The sequence below is a fragment of the Acinonyx jubatus genome, chromosome C2, assembly GCF_027475565.1.
Source record: "Acinonyx jubatus isolate Ajub_Pintada_27869175 chromosome C2, VMU_Ajub_asm_v1.0, whole genome shotgun sequence".
NCBI classification, from domain to species: domain Eukaryota; kingdom Metazoa; phylum Chordata; class Mammalia; order Carnivora; family Felidae; genus Acinonyx; species Acinonyx jubatus.
Genome location: NC_069384.1, coordinates 81,827,546 through 81,845,904, shown reverse-complemented (window position 1 = coordinate 81,845,904; position 18,359 = coordinate 81,827,546). Strand labels below are relative to the sequence as shown.

The 18,359-nt window shown below is 56.0% G+C and overlaps 2 protein-coding genes across 7 annotated transcripts; one reads left to right on the top strand and one right to left on the bottom strand.

Annotated features, from left to right (window-relative positions):
- Window positions 1-722: 722 nt before the first annotated feature.
- VWA5B2 (von Willebrand factor A domain containing 5B2) lies at window positions 723-12,853 on the top strand. 4 transcript variants are annotated; one of them, XM_053221143.1, is made up of 19 exons: window positions 723-1,875; window positions 1,961-2,131; window positions 4,022-4,253; window positions 4,421-4,578; window positions 5,104-5,235; window positions 5,452-5,576; window positions 5,989-6,144; window positions 6,558-6,668; window positions 6,747-6,955; window positions 7,046-7,157; window positions 7,663-7,848; window positions 8,821-8,992; window positions 9,086-9,399; window positions 9,895-10,084; window positions 10,187-10,540; window positions 11,326-11,463; window positions 11,554-11,634; window positions 11,714-11,937; window positions 12,024-12,853. In XM_053221143.1, exons 1-19 carry the CDS (start codon window positions 1,737-1,739, stop codon window positions 12,570-12,572), a joined length of 3,753 nt encoding a protein of 1,250 aa, XP_053077118.1. In that variant the 5' UTR covers window positions 723-1,736; the 3' UTR covers window positions 12,573-12,853. The 4 variants fall into 4 exon arrangements, with proteins under 4 accessions (XP_053077118.1, XP_053077117.1, XP_053077120.1 ...); XM_053221142.1 differs by having other exon boundaries at window positions 9,083-9,399; XM_053221145.1 differs by having other exon boundaries at window positions 724-1,875; window positions 4,022-4,241.
- Window positions 12,854-12,931: 78 nt separating this feature from the next.
- Window positions 12,932-18,331, bottom strand: ALG3 (ALG3 alpha-1,3- mannosyltransferase). Of its 3 annotated transcripts, none has more exons than XM_053221139.1 (9): window positions 18,092-18,331; window positions 16,045-16,144; window positions 15,812-15,959; window positions 15,544-15,704; window positions 14,952-15,072; window positions 14,316-14,521; window positions 14,096-14,171; window positions 13,323-13,468; window positions 12,932-13,182 (listed from the first exon to the last, which is right to left on the bottom strand). In XM_053221139.1, the coding sequence occupies exons 1-9, from the start codon at window positions 18,285-18,287 to the stop codon at window positions 13,020-13,022; spliced, it is 1,317 nt and encodes a 438-aa protein (XP_053077114.1). In that variant the 5' UTR covers window positions 18,288-18,331; the 3' UTR covers window positions 12,932-13,019. The 3 variants fall into 3 exon arrangements, with proteins under 3 accessions (XP_053077114.1, XP_053077116.1, XP_053077115.1); XM_053221141.1 differs by having other exon boundaries at window positions 18,129-18,330; XM_053221140.1 differs by lacking the exon at window positions 14,096-14,171 and having other exon boundaries at window positions 13,323-13,465.
- Between the last annotated feature and the right edge of the window lie 28 nt (window positions 18,332-18,359).

Below are 18,359 nucleotides of genomic sequence, written 5' to 3'. Positions count from 1 at the left end.
AAGGTCGTAGGAAGTTATAAGCCTGAGGGGCTGATGTTGCCTACTCTCCGCATCCGCAGGAAAGGTGGGAAAGATAGTACTGCAGCGATGGGAATGTTGGCTGCTTGGGGGTGGGCGGAACTCGCTGCAGTGTTGGGGGACCCCTACTTGGAGTGAGTGGTCACTGAAGTGATCAGGCAAGCAGAAGATAGCTGCAGGGATGGGGGCAGATTTCTGCACAGATGAAAGAGCACTTTGCAAAGAAAAAGGGCTGGCTTTGGGGGGCGGGGGGAGGGGTCCTGCAGTGATGAAGCACTGGGTTCGCTGCAGTGATGAGAGACGGTCACTGCACTGACGAAAAGCCTAGCCAGGGCGGGAAGTGGGGTGATACTGGAATAGCTGGGGTCGCTGCAGTGCTGGGGGGGGGGGGTGCAGACTGAGCCCTCTGCTGCACTTGCAGAACGTTTCACTTCCCGAAGGACAGAAAGGGTGGGGCCTTGTAGGCCTGAGTCCCTCATCTGCCGGGGCCTGTGCGGCGGCGGGGACGCGGTCCCCGCACTGCGGTGCCCGGTCTAGCTGGAGCGGCCGGGGTTTGCGCGGAGGCGGCACCGCGCCCGAAGCGGGGGCGGAGGGGCCAGCAGCAGCCCCGCCGCAGCGGCAGGCGGGGCCGGGGCGGGCTGAAGGGGCGGCCTTCCCGAGCGGGGGCGGGACCAGCACCCGCAGAGCCGACGCCCCTGCGCGGACTCAGATCGGCCGCAGCGGGAGTCTGGAGCGGGTGCCGCGCAGGGTGCCTGGACTGCGTGCGGCCCGAAGCGCGGAGGCGGACCTACCCACCGTGGTCCAGTTGTGGCGCCCAGAACTCCGCAGAGGACGCGACCGTGAGGCTGGGGCTGCCCGCGGGGAGGGGGACGACCCCTAGACCCTGCCTGCCACATCCCGACAGCTCGGCTGTGGGGCCGCCCACTCTAGGATCAGTTCTGCCAGGGTGGGGAGAGGTGGGTGCCCTAGACGGATTCCGAGCAATCCCCCTGCCCGGACACCTCTCCCGGTCTTGCATCCTAAAGACCCCCTCCCGTCCCTTCCCTGTCTCGTTCTTCCCACCCAACCCCCTCCACTCCGGCCTGCAGCCCCTCTCAGCGCTCCAGTCAGGTGAGGCGCTGGAGAGGGAAAGACTACGGTCCTTCTGCTCCCCCTCCCACCCCGCCCCTGCTGTCCCTCGCTGGGCTGGGGACACCCAGGAGGATGCTGGCCCTTTAAACCCTTGCTCCTCACCCAGAGCTGCTTCTATCTCGCCACGCGCGCCACTTCCGACAGCTGGCAGCCGCGGGGAGCCCCGGGGGGCCGGCAGGTACGGGGGCGGCGGCGAGGCCTGGGAGCGGGTGGTGGAACAGCTGTGACCCCCTCCCCCATTCCTACCCTCCGTCCCCGGAGGAGCCGGCGGCGGGAGTGCTGGGCGCTTGGAGCGCCAGTTAATCATTAACCCTCCGCTCCCCGGCTCCCGGAGCAGCCCGGAGCCGCGCTCCGCCCCGGCTTCCCAGGTAACCCGCGAGGATGCCCATCACGCGATCCCCCTCTTCCCTCCCCTCGCCACCTGTCCGCCGGGCGGGAGCCCCCGGCTCAGCCCCGCCGCGCTCCTCGCTGCCCGGCGTCCCAGCGCCTGAGTTCGATTTTCCCGGCGGCTTTCAGGAGGGCGGGGTCTGGCGCCCGTGACCCCACCTTGCGGACCCCTTCATCGAGCCCCCTCCCCCAGGGGCGCCATGCCGGGCCTGTACTGCCCCTCCAGCTGGACGCCGCTGCCCCTGACTGACTCCTGGGTCCGGGCCTGCGCCAACGGCCCCTGTCTCAGCCTGCGGGCCCGGCTCACCTACCACAACCCGCAGCCGCAGCCGGTGGACGGTGAGGCCTGGGCGGGGCTCGGGGTGGCGGGGACAGGGGGCCGGGCGAGGTCCGACGTCACCTGTGCCCCCTGCCCCCACCGCAGGCGTGTTTGTGTACCCGTTGGCGGAGGCCGAAGTGGTCTCGGGCTTCGAGGCGGAGGCGGCGGGACGGCGCGTCTCGTTCCAGCTGCAGAGCAGGCGACGCTCACAGGCCGCTTGCTGCCGCGCGCTGGGCCCCGGGTTGGGGGCCTCCACGCCCCGCCGCTGCGCGCAGGGTGAGTGCAGGGCGCCGTCGCCTCGCCCCGAAAGTCAGCCCCGCTCTGATTCCTGCACCCGCTCTGCGTCCCGTCCCTCCCCGCTCCCCCTCCAGCCGCTAATTTTTCATTCATTGATTCATGGCTTTATTCAACAGTCGTGGACTAGGCACCTTACTTGCACCAGGTGCAGGGGCAATGTGACCCAGGCCTGACGCGAGGTTCGCGGCCTGGGAGACAGACGCAGCAGGCGGTCCACACGTCTGTCTCCCGAGCTGGAGCATTAGCTCCCGAGCCTGGGACTGGGCTTTCTTTGGACACCTCTAAGCCCCAGCATCTCGCACAGAGTGTGGCGTAAGGAGGCTCAATGATTGCTGGGTGAAGGAGTGGAAGCCCATCCCTGTGCTAGGTTTTGTGGTTTGCACTTCATCCTTTCATTTATTTATTTGGACATTCATTTGATTCCTGCACATGGGATTTGCCATCCCCGTAAGAAAGACAGAATCCAGTGGTGTTGAGAGTTGGTGTAGGTCCAGCAGACAGTGAGAGGCCAGAGTGAGCTGTGGGCTGAGGCCCCAGGAATGTTCCAGAAGGAAATGGAGCCAGCATGTGACCAAAAGGAAGAGTATGTCTGGTGAAGTGGAGAGGAGGGAAAAGGCACTCCAGTAGGGGCGATGGTATAAGCAAAGGTTTGGAAGTAGATTGTACACAGTGATGGTAAATTAAATAAAACACCTCGTGTTTATAGCAATTTACAGTTCACAAAGTCCAGTCACTGGTATCACCTCATTTGAATCCAGAGAGGTATGTAATGCAACTATTGTTCTCTATCCTCCTTTTATAGGTGTGAAAATAATACAACAGCCTCTTATGTGTCAGATGCTATGCCTACATTATCTCATTTATTTCTCACCACAGTCTCTGAGACACATTATGACCCCCATTTCGTGGATGAGAAAACGGAAGCTCCTTAAAACAGAAGAGTTACCCAAGGGCAGAATTAGAAGTCACACTCAAGACCTGATCCTGTGCTCTCTCCACTGTATCAGGCTGTCCCCAAGCCTTAGCTAGTTGGGATAGAAGCCCCTTTTTTCCTTCTTATCTCCCTGTCTTCTTTCCTTCCATCTTTTTCTTCCCTTCATTTATTCTGCAGGCATTTCTCTAAAGAATGTGTAAATGATTATTGTGGGGAGATGAAGCCAAGTAGGGCTATAAAGGTAGCCTGGAGCCAGACCATGTGAGGCCTTGACTGCCACTGCATACACGTGGCCATTTTTCCTTTAGTAGCAGCGACCCCCATGATTCCACCAGTCCCCAAATGAACCTAGGGGCGATGTAAAATGGTGTGCTTTGCATACCAGTACAGCTTTAAGTGCTCTAGCCAGCTCCCAAGCGGATTACAGCCACTGAACGCCCCTTGGGTAGAAAATTCTGAAGCCACTCCTCGTGGGCAGTGGGGAGCCCCTGACTGTTCATGAGCAAGGGATTTGTGAGCAGACTGGGTCCCAGGCTATGGGACATGTCAGTCCACAGGGAGGGTCCTGAGGAAGATGATACCCAAGGGTTGAATGGGCAGAAACAGGCAGGGGAATAAGGGCAGAGGGTATGGATCCCCTAGGATCTTGGGGTGGTGTGGACATGTCCCTTCTCCTCAGCTCTCTAATAGCAGTGATGTCACTACTCCTTTTCCTGATGCCAGCCAGATCCTACTGCTATCATCCTACCTGTGCTTTGACCATCATTTGGCTCATGCCTCCATTCTGCATCACCAACACATTAGCCCCGTGTCCTTCTAACTTTGTGAAGTCCCCCTTGCCTAGGCTCCCCTGACTCAGTGACTGCTCCCATTTCCTATTTCCCCCGTCTCTTCCGCTTCCAGCCCCTTCTGACCCCTTTTCTCACTCATCATAGGTCATCTTGTGTTGGATCTGGCCCAGGCCCGGTCCACACTGGTGCTGCCCACAGGCCTCATCAACGCGGCCGGCACCATGACAGTGACCCTGCGCAGCAGCCGGGAGTTGCCCTCAAGGCCTGATGGGGTGCTGCACGTGGCTCTGCCCTCTGTGCTCACCCCACTGGCCTCACCAGGCCCACCGGGGCCCCCCAGGCCTCCGGGGCTCTGTGACGACAGGTTGGGCCTATGGTGATTCTCTTCGTCCCTCCCTCGGCTTCTCTGGGTCTAGTGCGGGTGAGGGGGCTTTGGTAGGGTGCCCTGGGGGATGGACAGGGTGGGGAAGGGCTGGGCCATTCATCCAGAGGGGCTAGGGGCCTTGGTGGTGGGCCCGTGACCCTCCTCGCGCTCCCTTCCAGCCCTACCAGCTGCTTCGGGGTGGGCAGCCCTCAGGAGGAAGGGCTGGCCTGGGAGGAGCCAGCGGCCCCTCCGGATGTGTTCTCAGGCCCTGCCCGCTGCCCTGCCCCGTACACCTTCTCCTTCGAGATGCTGGTCACTGGGCCATGCCTGCTAGCAGGTGGGTGCCCCTCCTAGCATAGCTGACTAGGAAATAATAATTCAGGGCTCAGGACTGGGGGGAACACAGGAAAAAAAGAAAACAAGGACCTAAGTCTTAGGAACCTCCAGTTTTGGTAGGAGCATCCCCTGGACACTTCTACACAACACCCCCCCACCCCAGGTTCGTCAGTGTCATTTATTTATACCCCACTCCACTCACCAGTGGGAAGAAAGGGATTAAATTGAGACCAGTCCAAGTGATGAAGTGGAGTTTTCTTGTGTAAGAGGTGGGGGAGGATGCTAAATCAGCTGGCTGCTGTATAACTGATCAGCCAGAAACAGAGCTGGGAACCTACCTCTCAGCTCATGAAAGCAGGCAAAATCCCTCCCCTTGTCCATGCAGCCCTCTAGATTAGGCGCTAAGAGCTGAGCTGAATCAGTCATGATCCTTGCCCATACCACTGTTGTCTGGGAAGGTGATGTTTGTGCATTAGTACTGGCTTGGGGTGGGGTGATCATCTCTCCCTGCCTCTCCCTCCCTCAGGCCTGGAGAGCCCTTCTCATGCTCTGCGGGCAGATGCCCCACCTCATGCCAGCTCCGCAGCCACCATCTGTGTCACATTAGCAGAGGGCCACCACTGTGACCGGTCATTGGAGATCCTGCTGCACCCCAGTGGTGAGAGACTGGGACACACAGTGGGCCAGCTCTGACCTACTTCAGGACCACTTGGATACCATTTTTCAAGTATAGATTTCTGGCTCCCAAGCCAGGTGGATTGAGCCATCTGTGAGGGACGTGCTGGACTTGCAGGGTCCTCCTGGGACAGTGGGACCGAGCAATTGAGGTCCAGAGACAGGGACTTTCCTGACAACTATATCCCTTTTTCCTTAGAGCCCCACCAGCCACACCTGATGCTAGAGGCCGGCAGCCTGAGCTCAGCAGAATATGAGGCCCAGGTGAGGGCCCGCCGGGACTTCCAGAGGCTACAGCGAAGGGACAGTGATGGGGACCGGCAGGTATGGCTGCATGGGGTCCTGGCCTGGCCACTGACCTCTCACTACTGTCTGCATTTGTGCAGGAGGAACAGTTGGGCAGTTGTGTGTGTGTGTGGCAGGGGTGGGGGTGGGGGTGGGCTTTTAGCAGGACCTCTTAGTAGCTGCTAAGAGGGCAGCATCCTAGAGGGCTGATGAGTATTGTCCTAGGAGGGCCCAGGCAAGTCTCCCTGGGGTGTGTCTCAAAGGATGGAAGCTAGGACTGATAGGCAGAGGACAGCCACCTGCCTCTGCCCTCGCCTTTATTCGAATGACTATAAAAAGGTGTTCCCTCTGAGTGTATTAGATAGAAAAAGGCCCGAGGGCTCGGTCCTGCTGCAAGCCCAGGCAAGAGTTTGCACTAGGGCACAGGATGACTTGGGTCTCCGATGATCAGGTGTGGTTCCTGCAACGACGCTTCCACAAGGACATCCTGTTAAACCCCGTGCTGGTGCTGAGCTTCTGCCCGGACCTGAGCTCTAAGCCTGGAAACCTGGGCACAGCCACACGGGAGCTTCTCTTCCTGCTGGATGGCAGCAGCATAGTGCACAAGGCCTGTGGGGCAGGGTGTGGGCGGGCCTGGGGGCTGGGTGGGGCAGTGGGTGTGAGGTGGGCTGGGGGCAGCCTCTCACAGACAGATACACACGTGCGTGCACACACACACACACACACATCCCTCTCTTACTTGTACGTACGTGTCTCTCCCAGATTCCAAAAGCCTCTCTCGCACATGAAGTTATCTAATCCCAAAACCAAGGGTTCCCATACCCCACCAGGGTCTCTCACACACTCAGTCTCCCTCACACTCCAGGTCTCCCTCATAGTCAATCTCAGACACGCAGGGCCTCTCCCACACCACCATTTCTAGCCCCTCATTTTCACACAGCATGGAAAAGGCAGGCAATCTGGAATCCCTACCACTGCCCACAGGACCTGTTTCATGCTGTCCTCCCTGGCCCTCCCCAGGATGCCATTGTTTTGGCTGTGAAGTCACTGCCACCACAAACGCTAATCAACCTGGCCATGTTTGGCATGTCGGTGCGGCCCCTCTTCCCAGAGAGCCGGTCTTGCAGTGATGTGAGTACGGTCCAGGGATTGGGGCCCAGTGAGAGTATATCAGCCTGGTGCGGCCCAAAGCATGCCTTTTCTTTCCAGGACACTGTGCAGCTGATCTGTGAGAACATTGAGACCCTGCAGGCTGAGAGTGGTCCCCCAGATGTGCTGGCTGCACTGAACTGGGCCATGGGGCAGCCCCAGCACAAGGCCTGCCCTCGGCAGCTCTTCCTCCTGACTGCTGCCTCGCCCATGGCCGCTGCTACCCATCAAACCCTGGAGCTCATGAGGTGGCACAGGGGGGCAGCCAGGTATGGGGTGGGCTGAACTAGATGCCTAAGATTGACCCCCCACTCCCAAGGGGCTCCTGAAGGTCACAGCTGCTTCCCTTCCCTCATCAGGTGCTTCTCCTTTGGGCTGGGGCCTGCCTGCCACCAGCTGCTCCAGGGGCTGTCTGCCCTCAGCAGGGGCCAGGCCTACTTCCCAAGGCCTGGGGAGAGGCTGCAGCCCATGGTGAGCTTGAGCCTGAGCCCTGTTCCCTACTCCTAGAAGTCCTTCTCCTGAGTTACACTGAGCCTGAAACAGAACCCAGTCAAGTCATGGGGTCTCCTGGCACCCTCGATCAGGACTTCTCCTCCCCCATTCCAGTTCCTCCCCTCCTTTGAGATGCCAATCAGGGGAGGAGCTGCTGGTGACGCTATAGCATGCTGCAGGAGGCCAAAGGTGTGGGGGACATGACCTCTGACCACCCCCCAAATCTCATTCTGTTTTGTCCTGGTACTGAGCCATATCCTCAACGAATCTTGCCTCATCCACAGGGCATGGCTCAGGCCAGGAGACAGACCAAACCCTTGCTTGTTCCTACCCCCAATCCTTCCCTTGACCCCAGCCTGACCCTGCTCCCCTCAGCCTAAGGGCTGGGCAGATGGCATCAGTGGAAGGGTAGCCTTCCTGCTCTGTGGGCCTCCTGCTCTGTGAGCTCTCTCTCCCATGTCTTCCTTCTGGCCACTCCTTACAGCTGGTGCAGGCTCTCCGGAAGGCACTGGAGCCTGCTTTGAGTGACATCTCTGTGGACTGGTTTGTGCCTGATGCGGTGGAGGCATTGCTGACCCCCCGGGAGATCCCAGCACTCTACCCTGGGGACCAGCTGCTCGGTTACTGCTCACTCTTCAGGGTGGATGGCTTCCGGTCCCGTGCCCCAGGGGTAGGCCTGGACTGGGGTGCGGGTGGTAGACCTGGGATATCTATCTAAAGTCCCTGCATCTCTTCAAAACTCTTCTTCCACTCCTGGTGCCTCTCCCTGCCAAGCTCTTCCACTGCACTCTCGGCTTCCCCAGAGATCACACCGGGCACCCCAAAGCGGCTGTAGTCTGCCCCCTTCATGAGGTCTTCCACTGAATTGTCCCATAAAGTGTTGCCCTTGGCTTTTACCAAAGGTCACTAAAGCACACAGCCACGGAAAGCAGCTCTAGAATTTGCCGTGAAGGTTTTGTTGAAACTTTCTAGGTTCTTCACACAGTGCCCTAAGGAAAGAACCACCTGGATTATTTCCTGTAACATTCAGAAACAGACAGAGCATAGTCTAGATGAAATCTCAGATCCCACCTCTAGCGTGTTCTAACCATTTGATATTGGGCAAGTCACTTAACCTCTCTGAGCCCATTTCGTCATACTGATTTTTGTCATAGGGTTGTTGTAATTAGAGGTCACAACATGCACACTCTTGGTAGGATACTTGACACATAGCAGGAGTTCAAGAAATGATTGTTGTTGCTGGTTCTCTAAAGTAGGCTCCACGCCCAACGTGGGGCTGAACTCACAGCCTTGAGATCAAGAGTCACATGCTCTACTGACTGAGCCAGCCAGGCACCCTGAAATGATAGTTATTTTTATTATGAAAAGCTTTCTTTCTCTAAAAGAACTAAAGATGCAATATAATGGAGTGTTTGCCCTTTTGCCTGCCTGCCAGGAAGCTCAGGGCCAAGCCTGAAGCTCAGCCACAGCAGCTCTATTAACCTTATGGTTAGCATGTATGCTTTTCCTTCCTTAGTACTAGGCTTTCATTTCTGGTTTATTAACTTTATTGCCTTTTGTGGTGAGACATCTTAAATCCTGTTTGGAAAGAGGTAGCATATAACTACAGTCGGTTTTTTCTCTAATGATTATCCCTCTCTAGGGCCAAGAACCCGGCTGGCAGAGCTTGGGAGGCTCCGTGTTCCCATCCCCAGAGGAGGCACCATCTGCCACCAGTCCTGGCACTGAGCCCACTGGCACCTCGGAGCCGTTAGGAACAGGCACTGTGTCAGCAGAGCTGTCCAGCCCGTGGGCTGCTGGGGACTCAGAGCAGAGTGAGTACCTGGGTGTAGTGTGTGGCTGTGTTGGAGGAGGAGTGGGCCATGGGAGGGGCCACGGCTGGGATCCATTCTCTCGCCTCCCAGCAGGTACTGATGCTTTGACAGACCCAGTCACAGACCCTGGACCCAATCCCTCCTCTGACACAGCCATATGGCGCCGCATCTTCCAGTCATCGTACATCCGGGAGCAGTATGTGCTCACTCACTGCTCTGCCAGCCCAGAGCCAGGTCCAGGCTCCACAGGCAGCAGCGAGTCCCCTGGTTCCCAGGGCCCTGGCTCCCCTGAGGGCACTGCTCCCCTGCATCCCCCTTCTCAGCAGGGCTGCCGCAGCCTGGCCTGGGGAGAACCTCCAGGCTCCCACTCCTGCCCCCTGCCTCTACCCCCAATGGCTCCAGTCAAGGTGAGAGTCAGTCCACCTCCATTCTATGTACCCAGCAAACGTTCATTGACCATCTGCTATATGCCATAAATTGTGCCGTGGTTACTATTAAGTCCAGCTGAAGAGATACATGGGTAAATCTACAATGATACCATGTGACATACAGTGGTGAACACAGGGACATAGTATTATGGGGAGAGTCAGAATCAAGATGGCTAACACTGTTTGAGGGAGTCAGGAAAGCAAGAGTCACGTCTGGAAGAATAAGTAGAAGTTAGCCAGGCAAAGAGGAAGAAGACATGAACAAAAACAGAGACAAACAACAACCTCAAGTGAGAAATCAGGCATGGAGTGAGATGGCACTGGGAAGGGGGCCGGAGGCCTTGAGTTCGGCCTTGCTCCTAAAGGTGGCGAGCAGCCATCCACAGTTTCAGACAAAGGGGTACATGGCCATGCATGTGTGATGGCCAGGAGCTCTGCATTCCTTGACCAGTGGACCACACTTCTTATGTGCAGCCTGGGGCCTTGAGTGCTGAGGTGCTGGGTCGTCGACGCAGAGCAGCTCTGGCTGGCCGGAGCCTCTCATCTCCCCCAGGCCAGGTGAACCCAGTCCCTGGCCGTCCCCGGCACCCCTCTCTGGGCATAGCACCAGATGGGCCAGGCCCTGAGTCAGGGCAGCAGCTGGGACAGGGCCTGGATGACTCAGGTAAGGGTTGGATGGGGAGCTGGGTTCTGACACCAAGGAGGTCCTGAGAAGTAGGGCAGAGGGTACCACCCCTCCCCTGCCTTCATTGCTGTCTCTCTCCAGGAAATCTGCTCTCCCCGGCCCCCATGGACTGGGACATGCTGATGGAACCCCCCTTCTTATTCACAGCTATGCCCCACAACGGGGAATCAGCCTCTCCAGCAGTGGAACTGCCTCCTCAGGCTCCACGCTGCCACGTGGTGATCCGAGCCCTGTGTGGGGAGCAGCCTATGTGCTGGGAGGTGGGTGTTGGGCTAGAGACACTATGGGGACCTAGTGATGGCTCACTGCCTCCGTCACCCCCTCAAAGAGAAAGTGCTTGGGACCAAGCACTCCATCGGCTGACAGCAGCCTCCGTGGTCCGGGACAATGAGCAGCTGGCTCTCCGTGGAGGGGCTGAGGCCATGGCTGACCAAGGTGAGTTGCTGGTGGGCCTGGGCAGGACCCAAGGAGCCTGTATGGGGCAGCGAGTGACAGAAGTATAGGTCTATGTGTCTGGTCACTATATACCTCATCTTGTTCACAATTTGAGGTGGCCCACTCACCTCAAAAATAATAATAATAGGGTAATGGAATAATAAAAGAAAGTGGAGAATCAGATTATATTAAAGATGCACTCGATGACGTTCTGTGCCCTTGTGAGCATGGGTCCCCAAATTGGCAAGCTTCCTAGCAGCCAGCACAGAGCGAAATGTGATCTTGTTAATGACTCACAGTGCCCATAACATAAAAACAAATCTGCCATTCAGAAAGAATATTAACATCAAATAGTTAAAATTTCAGTTTTTCAGTTGCACTAGCCACACTTCAAGTGCTTAACACTCTCATGTGACTAGTGGCTGCCATACTGGATCATGCAGATCTAGAACACTACCTTCACTGCAGGAAGTTCTATTGGGCAGTACTGAATGAGTGGACAGGAGAGGCACCACAGTCAGTGCTTCCTTTGGGTGCTGTACAGAATGTTCAATTTCTGGGTGGCCGGAGGGTCCAGTCCTGCTAGGAGCTGAGGGTTCAGCCTAACCACTTGCCAAAGTTGGGGAGTCTGACCTGGCCCCAGGAAGGAACTCTACTCTGTTCAAAAGTGGACAGAGGGAGAAGCAATGGGGAAACACTGGGATTTTTCTCTAAAGCCCCCTCTAGGAGGGGGCTGGGGGAAGTGCAGCTGCTCCCGTTCAGCATCCAGCTCCTTGCTTTCACAGGCCATGCCCGGAGGTCCTGGCTCCGAGCCCTTCAGACGAGCAAGGTCAGCTCTGCCCCTTCCTGCTTCACCTGCCCCGTAGCTGTGGATGCTACCACCAGGGAGGTCCTACCCTCAGCCCTGCAGGTGCGGAGCTCAGGTAGAGTCCCTCCTGGGTGACCTCTCAGGTGCTGGCCCTCACTTCGCTGGCCCCCCTCCTGGTTTACCCCCATCTCCTGTGCCCTTACAGAGCTAGCTGAGCCCCCAAGCACTTCTGCCTCTCAAGGCCAACTAGATGCAACTCCTCTGCCTACAGCTGTCCACGCTAAAGGTAACACTCAAAGTTGGGGCAAGGGCAGGGAGCTACGAGGCTTAGGGACTACCACTGGCACTGACTGGCTCCATTGCAGGACTTCAGGGAGGCTCTGTGGTAGGTGGCTGGAACCCAGACCAAAATGGCAACTCCAAGTCAGTCACCAGAAGTCCTCATCGCCTGCCCCCCCAGCCTCCCTCTAGGCTCAGCCTGGGCGGTGGGAGGGCCAGAGGCTCTGACAGCCACAGACTCTGCAGCACCAACCGGGGCCAGGCTGGCGACAGCAACAGTAAAGGCAGCGACCACGACTACTTGCCCTTGGTGAGGACTCGGGAGGTGGAGGGTGGTGCTGCCAGGGCCAGGGCACTGTCTCAGCTCACTTCTCCCCCCACCTCCTCTCTCCTCAGGTGCGGCTGCAGGAGGCACCTGGCTCCTTCCGCCTAGACGCACCCTTCTGTGCAGCAGTACACATCCCTCGGGAGCGCCTGTGCCGCGCTTCGCCCTTTGCTGCGCACCGCGCCAGCCTCAGCCCCACCTCGGCCTCCTCTCCCTGGGCACTTCTGGGGCCTGGTGTTGGCCAGGGTGACAGTGCCACGGCCTCCTGCAGCCCGTCCCCCAGCTCAGGCTCTGAGGGTCCAGGCCAGGTGGACAGCGGACGGGGTTCAGACACTGAGGCCTCAGAGGGCGCAGAAGGGCCTGGAGGTGCGGACCTGCGGGGCCGGACCTGGGCCACCGCCGTGGCGCTCGCCTGGCTGGAGCACCGCTGCGCTGCTGCCTTCGGCGAGTGGGAACTGGCAGCAGCTAAAGCTGACTGTTGGCTACGGGCCCAGCACCTACCTGATGGCCTTGACCTAGCTGCCCTCAAAGCTGCAGCCCGGGGTCTCTTCCTGCTGCTGCGCCACTGGGACCAGAACCTGCAGCTACACCTGCTGTGCTACAGCCCCGCAAACATGTGAGGGCTGCCCACTGCTCTGGCTGGCGCTGCCCAACACACTCAAGTCACTGCCACCGGGGCCGGCTTCTCGGTACTGGGAGGGGCAGGCCGGTATCCACCTGACCCCTACCGCTTCTCATCCCCTTCCCAGAACCCCCCCTGCCCTCACAGAAAGTGCCTGCCTGTGCTCTCTCCCACTCCTCCCATCCCATGCCTCTTCCCCTCTGAGCTCTGTGCAGTGCGGTGGAAGGGTAGAGAGCCACAGTCCCCAAATCCTATGCAATAAAGTGCCTCTTAAGACTGCCCAAGTGAGTTCTTCATCTGTAGTGTGCATGCCCCTCACGGCTTGGTGTAGGCACCTCCATGTAGGCTGCACAGCAGTGGGCTTGGTAAGGTTTATTGGGAAAGGCATAGAGTCTATCCCCATCCAGGGTCCTAAGAGTGGACTGGAGGGGAAGGGAAGTGGATCTCAGTGGGCTTTCTTGCTGTGCTGGATGCTCCTGGGGAACGGCTGGGGGCCCAGCCAGAGCTGCAGCAGGATGACAGCATGGCATATGTGCAGGGCGGCAGAGCTGCAGGATGTGGAGGGGTATGTGTTCCAGGAGAGCTCAATGAGGCCCAGCACCAGCAACCTGGAGAGGAGAAAAAAGCTCAGGTTTTGCCCAGTTTCTAGACCTGCAGCCCCGTAGCTCGCTCCCAACTCTCCACAGTCAGCCTTGCGATGAGGAACTCCCTAGCCCTTCCCACTCGCCCAGGGTGTCCCAGCCAGTACCTGAGCAGATGTGTAAGCCAGCGTGCAGGCGTGGCCCACAGGAGGTAGGGCAGTGTGTGGAAATACCAGACGTAGAACTGGTAGTGGAGGGAGCGGCTGAAGCAGATGCCAATGAAGTTGGAGGTGAAGAGGGTAGAGATGATCTGTATGCAGTGGTCAAGGCCAAGGGCAGGAGCAGAAGGGGCAGGAATTGGGATGGGGGGGAGGGGAGGAGGGGAGAGGGAGGTTCCAAAGCAAAGGGGCAAAGGTTTTGGGGTCAGATAGCCCCCTGGCTCTGCCATTCCGAGATGCATACTTCTGGACGAATTTTTTAACTTCTCCAGGCCTGTGCCTCAATCTAATGTGGAGACAGTAATACTGGGGCCATAAGGCCCAGGGAGTTTAAATCCATCACTTACAAGCTGTGTGACCTAGGTAAATTACCTAAACTCCTCAATGCCCTGATTTTGTCATCTCTAAAATGAGAATAAAACAAACAAACAAAACCCTCCCTATTTCAGAGTCTCTTGTGAGCTTTACATGTTAGAATGTATGTAAATCTCTTAGCACACCAGGCAGAGTGAGTACTCATAATGGTAAATCAAATAATATTTAAGATTAAGAATAAAATACACTTAAATATGTAAAGTGCTCTCCTCCATGAACAGGGCCTGCGGCTATTACTGGCACCTCCTTTCCCTCCCCCAGGTCACCAGGCACCAGGGCTAACAGATCAGGACCCCAACTGTACCTGGAGAGGGCAAGACTTACCTTCCCATGATTTAAAGGATATGATTGGGTGTGAGGGGCTGTGGTGGAACCTTCCTTTTGGAGGGATCCTTCAACAGCGACAGGATACTTTCCCCCGTCCTGGGGAGAAGCCATTCAAACATTTATCAAGCCCCCATCCTAGGCCAAACTCTAGATTCACCCCCCATGAACTTCACGTCTCCCCCAAGCAGGCCCTATACTCCTTGCCCCAACCTGACCCGTGACACTGCTCCCCTTTCTCACCTGTGCCACTTGCAAAGGGCAAAGAGCAAGAGCAGGGTGAGGTGGGCGGCCAACAATGCCAGGTGGAAGGCACGATGCAAGAAGAGGGCCTCAGGCAGGAAGCGCCAGTTTACTGTCCAGCGGAAGAGAAACTGGCGGCCAAGGTCAAAGGAGCGGGACAGGTAGCCAATGGGGTTCTCCAGAAGGAAGGGCAGGCCCAGCACAACCTGAGGATATGTGTGATATCAGCAGAGCTGCCCAGGCTCAAGTCCAGCCTTCATGCTAATCACCAAGGGGAGTGGACAGAGGGTGTAGGTCTCAGAGGTTCTCAAATTCCCACCAGGAATAGCAGGAAAGCCAGCCTCCTCATCGAGACCAGAGTCTGGGGCCAAAGAAGCTGAGAAGGCAGGTAATAACAGTGCTTTAAATTTAGATTCACCAAGTCATAAATGGGCAGAATGAGAGAGACCCTCAGAAACCATGTAGTTCAACACCCTTATTTTATAGCTAATAAAAGTAAAGCCCAGAGGTAACAGTTGCCTAGTCCAAAATCAACTCCAAAACCCTGTCTGTTAGCTCTGAGGAAGTCTCAACGATGGAAGAAGGCCAGAGAATGGCCTCCTCTTCATTAGAAAGGGGAAGGGGTGGAAGGGGTACCTGAAGGACAGCACAGATGCCCAGCTTGGGGAGGGCTCCACGGAAGCCAAATTGCATGAGGAGAAGAAATAGTAACCCAGGGGCGAAGAGTAGCACGTTCATCTTCACAGAGACTGCCAGGCTAGGGTAGGGAGGGGGGAGGAAGGGTGGAGATCAGCTCCAAGGCCATGTATCCCACCCACACACACATAGCAACTCCTCCCCTCCCCTGCCACTAAGCTCTGGGATGGGGTCCACCCTTAAATCTGCTGGAAAAAGGATAAACCAGCCTGGGAGAAGACTGAGGGTAAGGAGCAGATATCAAGCCTCTATAACCAGACTGAGCCAGCAAATACTTATTTACAGTATTCAGAATGTGCAAGGGACAACTCCAACAACAGATGCTGTCTAGAGGGAACAGAGGCTAGGAACAGGGTATATGTTCTTGAGGGGTGGGGTGGAGACTTTCTACAGATCCTAGACTTGTCTAGTGGGACCCTGACTGACCCATATATTGTCTGGTTACTCCCTTACTCCCTCCGCTGCAGAAAACTGGGGGAGGAAATGATGGAAATACAGAGTAAGAGAGGGAGGAGAAGGAAGGGGTGGTGACCTGAAACAGCAGCAGCCCCAGCCCCAGCGCTGGGCCAACAAGAGGTTGATACTGAGGAAGAGCAGCGCCATGGCCACTGGGTCATTGAAGAGTCGCAGCACAAAGATGGAGTGGACACGGTAAGAGGCACAGCACATGAAGAAAAAGACGAAGGGAGGTACCTGAGAAGTGAGACAATGGAGAACAAGGTCAGCTCACCAACCCTGAGCCATCCCGACTCCCCAGCACAGCCAGCTGGGGCCGCCTGTTCCTGGTAGCATGGACTCACCTTGCAGGTCTGGTGGTAGATCAAGAAGACAAGCAGCAAGGTGGCCAGGTAGAGCACAGCAAAGATGTGCTGGGCCATGCGGATGTCAGTGCCCCTGCCAGTGGCATAATACAGCCCCATAAAGATGTACACAAAGCCAGCTGGGTACCTGAAAGAGGAGTCTGGTTCAGGCTATTCAGCCTGGTATCCAGTCGGCCCCTCATGTCCTCACTGAACCTGCTATCCCCACTCACACAAGAGGTCCAGTGTCACCCTGCAGTTGGGTATAGTCATAGGTGCCATTGATGACGCCCTCCACCTGGGCCATGTAGGCCTTCCAGTCAATCTCTGTATCTGGAAAAGGACAGAAATGGTGTGGTTACTTCTAAGTTCAGAACTTGTCTGCCCCCCCCCCGCCCCACACACATCCACCCATCAAAACAGAGTCCCAGGGGCGCCTGGGTGGCTCAGTCAGTTGAGCATCCAACTTCAGCTCAGGTCATGATCTCGCGGTTCGTGAGTTCGAGCCCCGTGTCGGGCTCTGTGCTGACAGCTCAGAGCCTGGAGCCTGCTTCGGATTCTGTGTCTCCTGCTCTTTACCCCTCCCCAGCTTGCACTCTGTCTTTCTCAAAAAATAAATAAACAATTAAAAAATTTAAAAAACAAAACAAAACACAGAGTTCCAGCTCATTCCCGGGACTTCTGTCACAACTCTTATCTAACCGCCTATCTGACATTCTCTGGGTGAACCCAAGCATCTGCAACTTGTCTGTAATTGAACACAACCATCCACTCCAAATCTGCTCCCCTTTCTAGGTTCCATGAATGGCACCATCAACCACCCAGCTGCCTAGGTCACAAACCTGGGTAACATCTGACACTTCCTTCTTTCTTATTTCCAACACCCAATCACCAAATCCTGCCTATTCTTCATCCTACATGACTCTACTATCTCATCCTCTTCTGTTATTACATATTCAAATTTGGACCGAACACAATTTCTAGCCTCAATGATGCAACAACTTCGTAATTCGTTTCCCAGCTTCCACTTTCACCCCACAACATATTTCCCACCCTGCAACCAGAAAGTGCTTCCTATAATAGAAATCATGTTAGATCTCTCGCTTAAAACCCTTCAATGATTCCTCAAGGCTCTTAAAATAAAGACCAAACTCTATTATTCCCATTTTTAGAAGAGGAACCTATGAATTAATGAGGTTAAGTGACTCGTTCAAGATCAGTGAGCTAGGAAGGGTAGAAATGAGATTAGAACTCCATGAGGTCCTAAATTCTTAACCACCATGCTAATTATCTCCTTAACACAACTTACAGACTGCTTCAGGATCTGGTCTCAACTTCTGCAATCTCCTCTCTCACTACCACCTGAACTTGATTTCTATCTATTCCAGCTCTAAAAACATTCAGTTTCTCAAAAGAAGCCGGCTCTCTTTTGACTGAACGTTTTAGTTACAGGGCTCTGCCTGCCTAGAGTGCTCTTTCTCCTCCCCTTTTCTCTATTTCCTCAACTGGCTAGCTCTTAACCTTTCAAGGGGGACTCTAGAAAGCCTTCCTTAACTCAAGTCTGATGTAAGTGCCCTTTTGTGTCCTTTATGGTACCCTTACTACTATAAGGAGTATGATGCACTGTAATTTTTTGCTAACTCACTTTTGTCCAAGCTCACACATCTAAATAGGGAATGTGTCTACGTTTTCCACCACTGTACCCTTGGCACCTAGTAGTGTTAAGCATGTAATAAACATTCAATAAATATGTGCTGAATTAATCATCTTTAGCAAGAAAGGTTTCATTCAGCCCAGTATCTAGATTCAGCCTGGAAAGGAGCCCCCAATAAGACCAAAAGGACTCAAGTGGTCACAGATTGCCATTATTGACAAACGACTTTTGAGACTTCAGAAGTGAACAGATGAGAAAATTGAGACCCCACAGGGGAAGGGACATGTCCAAAACCACAGAGGCATGAAGCAGCAGCAGTACATTAACTCGGACCCAAGTCTTTGATTGATTTCTAGGCTGGTTTATTTTCTTAACCTGGCAGGCTGTATGTTCAGGGCAGAGGGCCAATCTCTAGGGTCGCCCCTTCCATCATGGGGGAGGGATTAAGATAGGGGATAGGGTTTGGTTTTCTGTGGAGCAGGCTTGGCACCTGGGTAAAAATTACGGTCTGCAATTGAAGACTGCTTGGATTTGAGGGCTAGATTTCAGCTCCGAATCTGGGTCCCAGTTTAAGTAGGGGGTTCGGGTCCCTCTCCCTACCCTCCCCTCCTCCTCGGCGCACTCACATGCCACCCTGTGAATGACCCAGAAGGTGATGCCCACCTCCGCCAGGCAGAGGCAGGCGGCCACCAGCAGCGTGTAGCGCGGCTCCAGCAGCAGCAGGCGCCGCTCTTGCCAGGCGCGCCGCAGCCATTGTCCGCAGGATCCCGCCGTTCGAGCTAAGGGACCTCCCCGGCCGCGTTTCCGTAGGCCTGCCGCCATCTTGACGGTGCGTCGCTCGTATTGGCCCGCCACCCCGGAAGCCCAACCCTTCTGCACTTAGGTTCCGCTCCC

Bases quoted from the DNA above. Each gene is read 5' to 3' on its own strand.
- VWA5B2 (XM_053221142.1), top strand. From the start codon at position 1,737: ATGCCGGGCCTGTACTGCCCCTCCAGCTGGACGCCGCTGCCCCTGACT. The intron at 7,849-8,820 runs GTAGGCCTGGAC...ATCCCTCTCTAG, and splicing joins TCCGGTCCCGTGCCCCAGGG to GGCCAAGAACCCGGCTGGCA. The intron at 9,400-9,894 runs GTGAGAGTCAGT...TCTTATGTGCAG, and splicing joins CCCCAATGGCTCCAGTCAAG to CCTGGGGCCTTGAGTGCTGA.
- ALG3 (XM_053221139.1), bottom strand. From the start codon at position 18,287: ATGGCGGCAGGCCTACGGAAACGCGGCCGGGGAGGTCCCTTAGCTCGA. The intron at 15,960-16,044 runs GTGAGTGGGGAT...CTCCTCTTTCAG, and splicing joins GGTGACACTGGACCTCTTGT to GTACCCAGCTGGCTTTGTGT. The intron at 13,469-14,095 runs CATATCCTTTAA...GACCACTGCATA, and splicing joins CACAGCCCCTCACACCCAAT to CAGATCATCTCTACCCTCTT.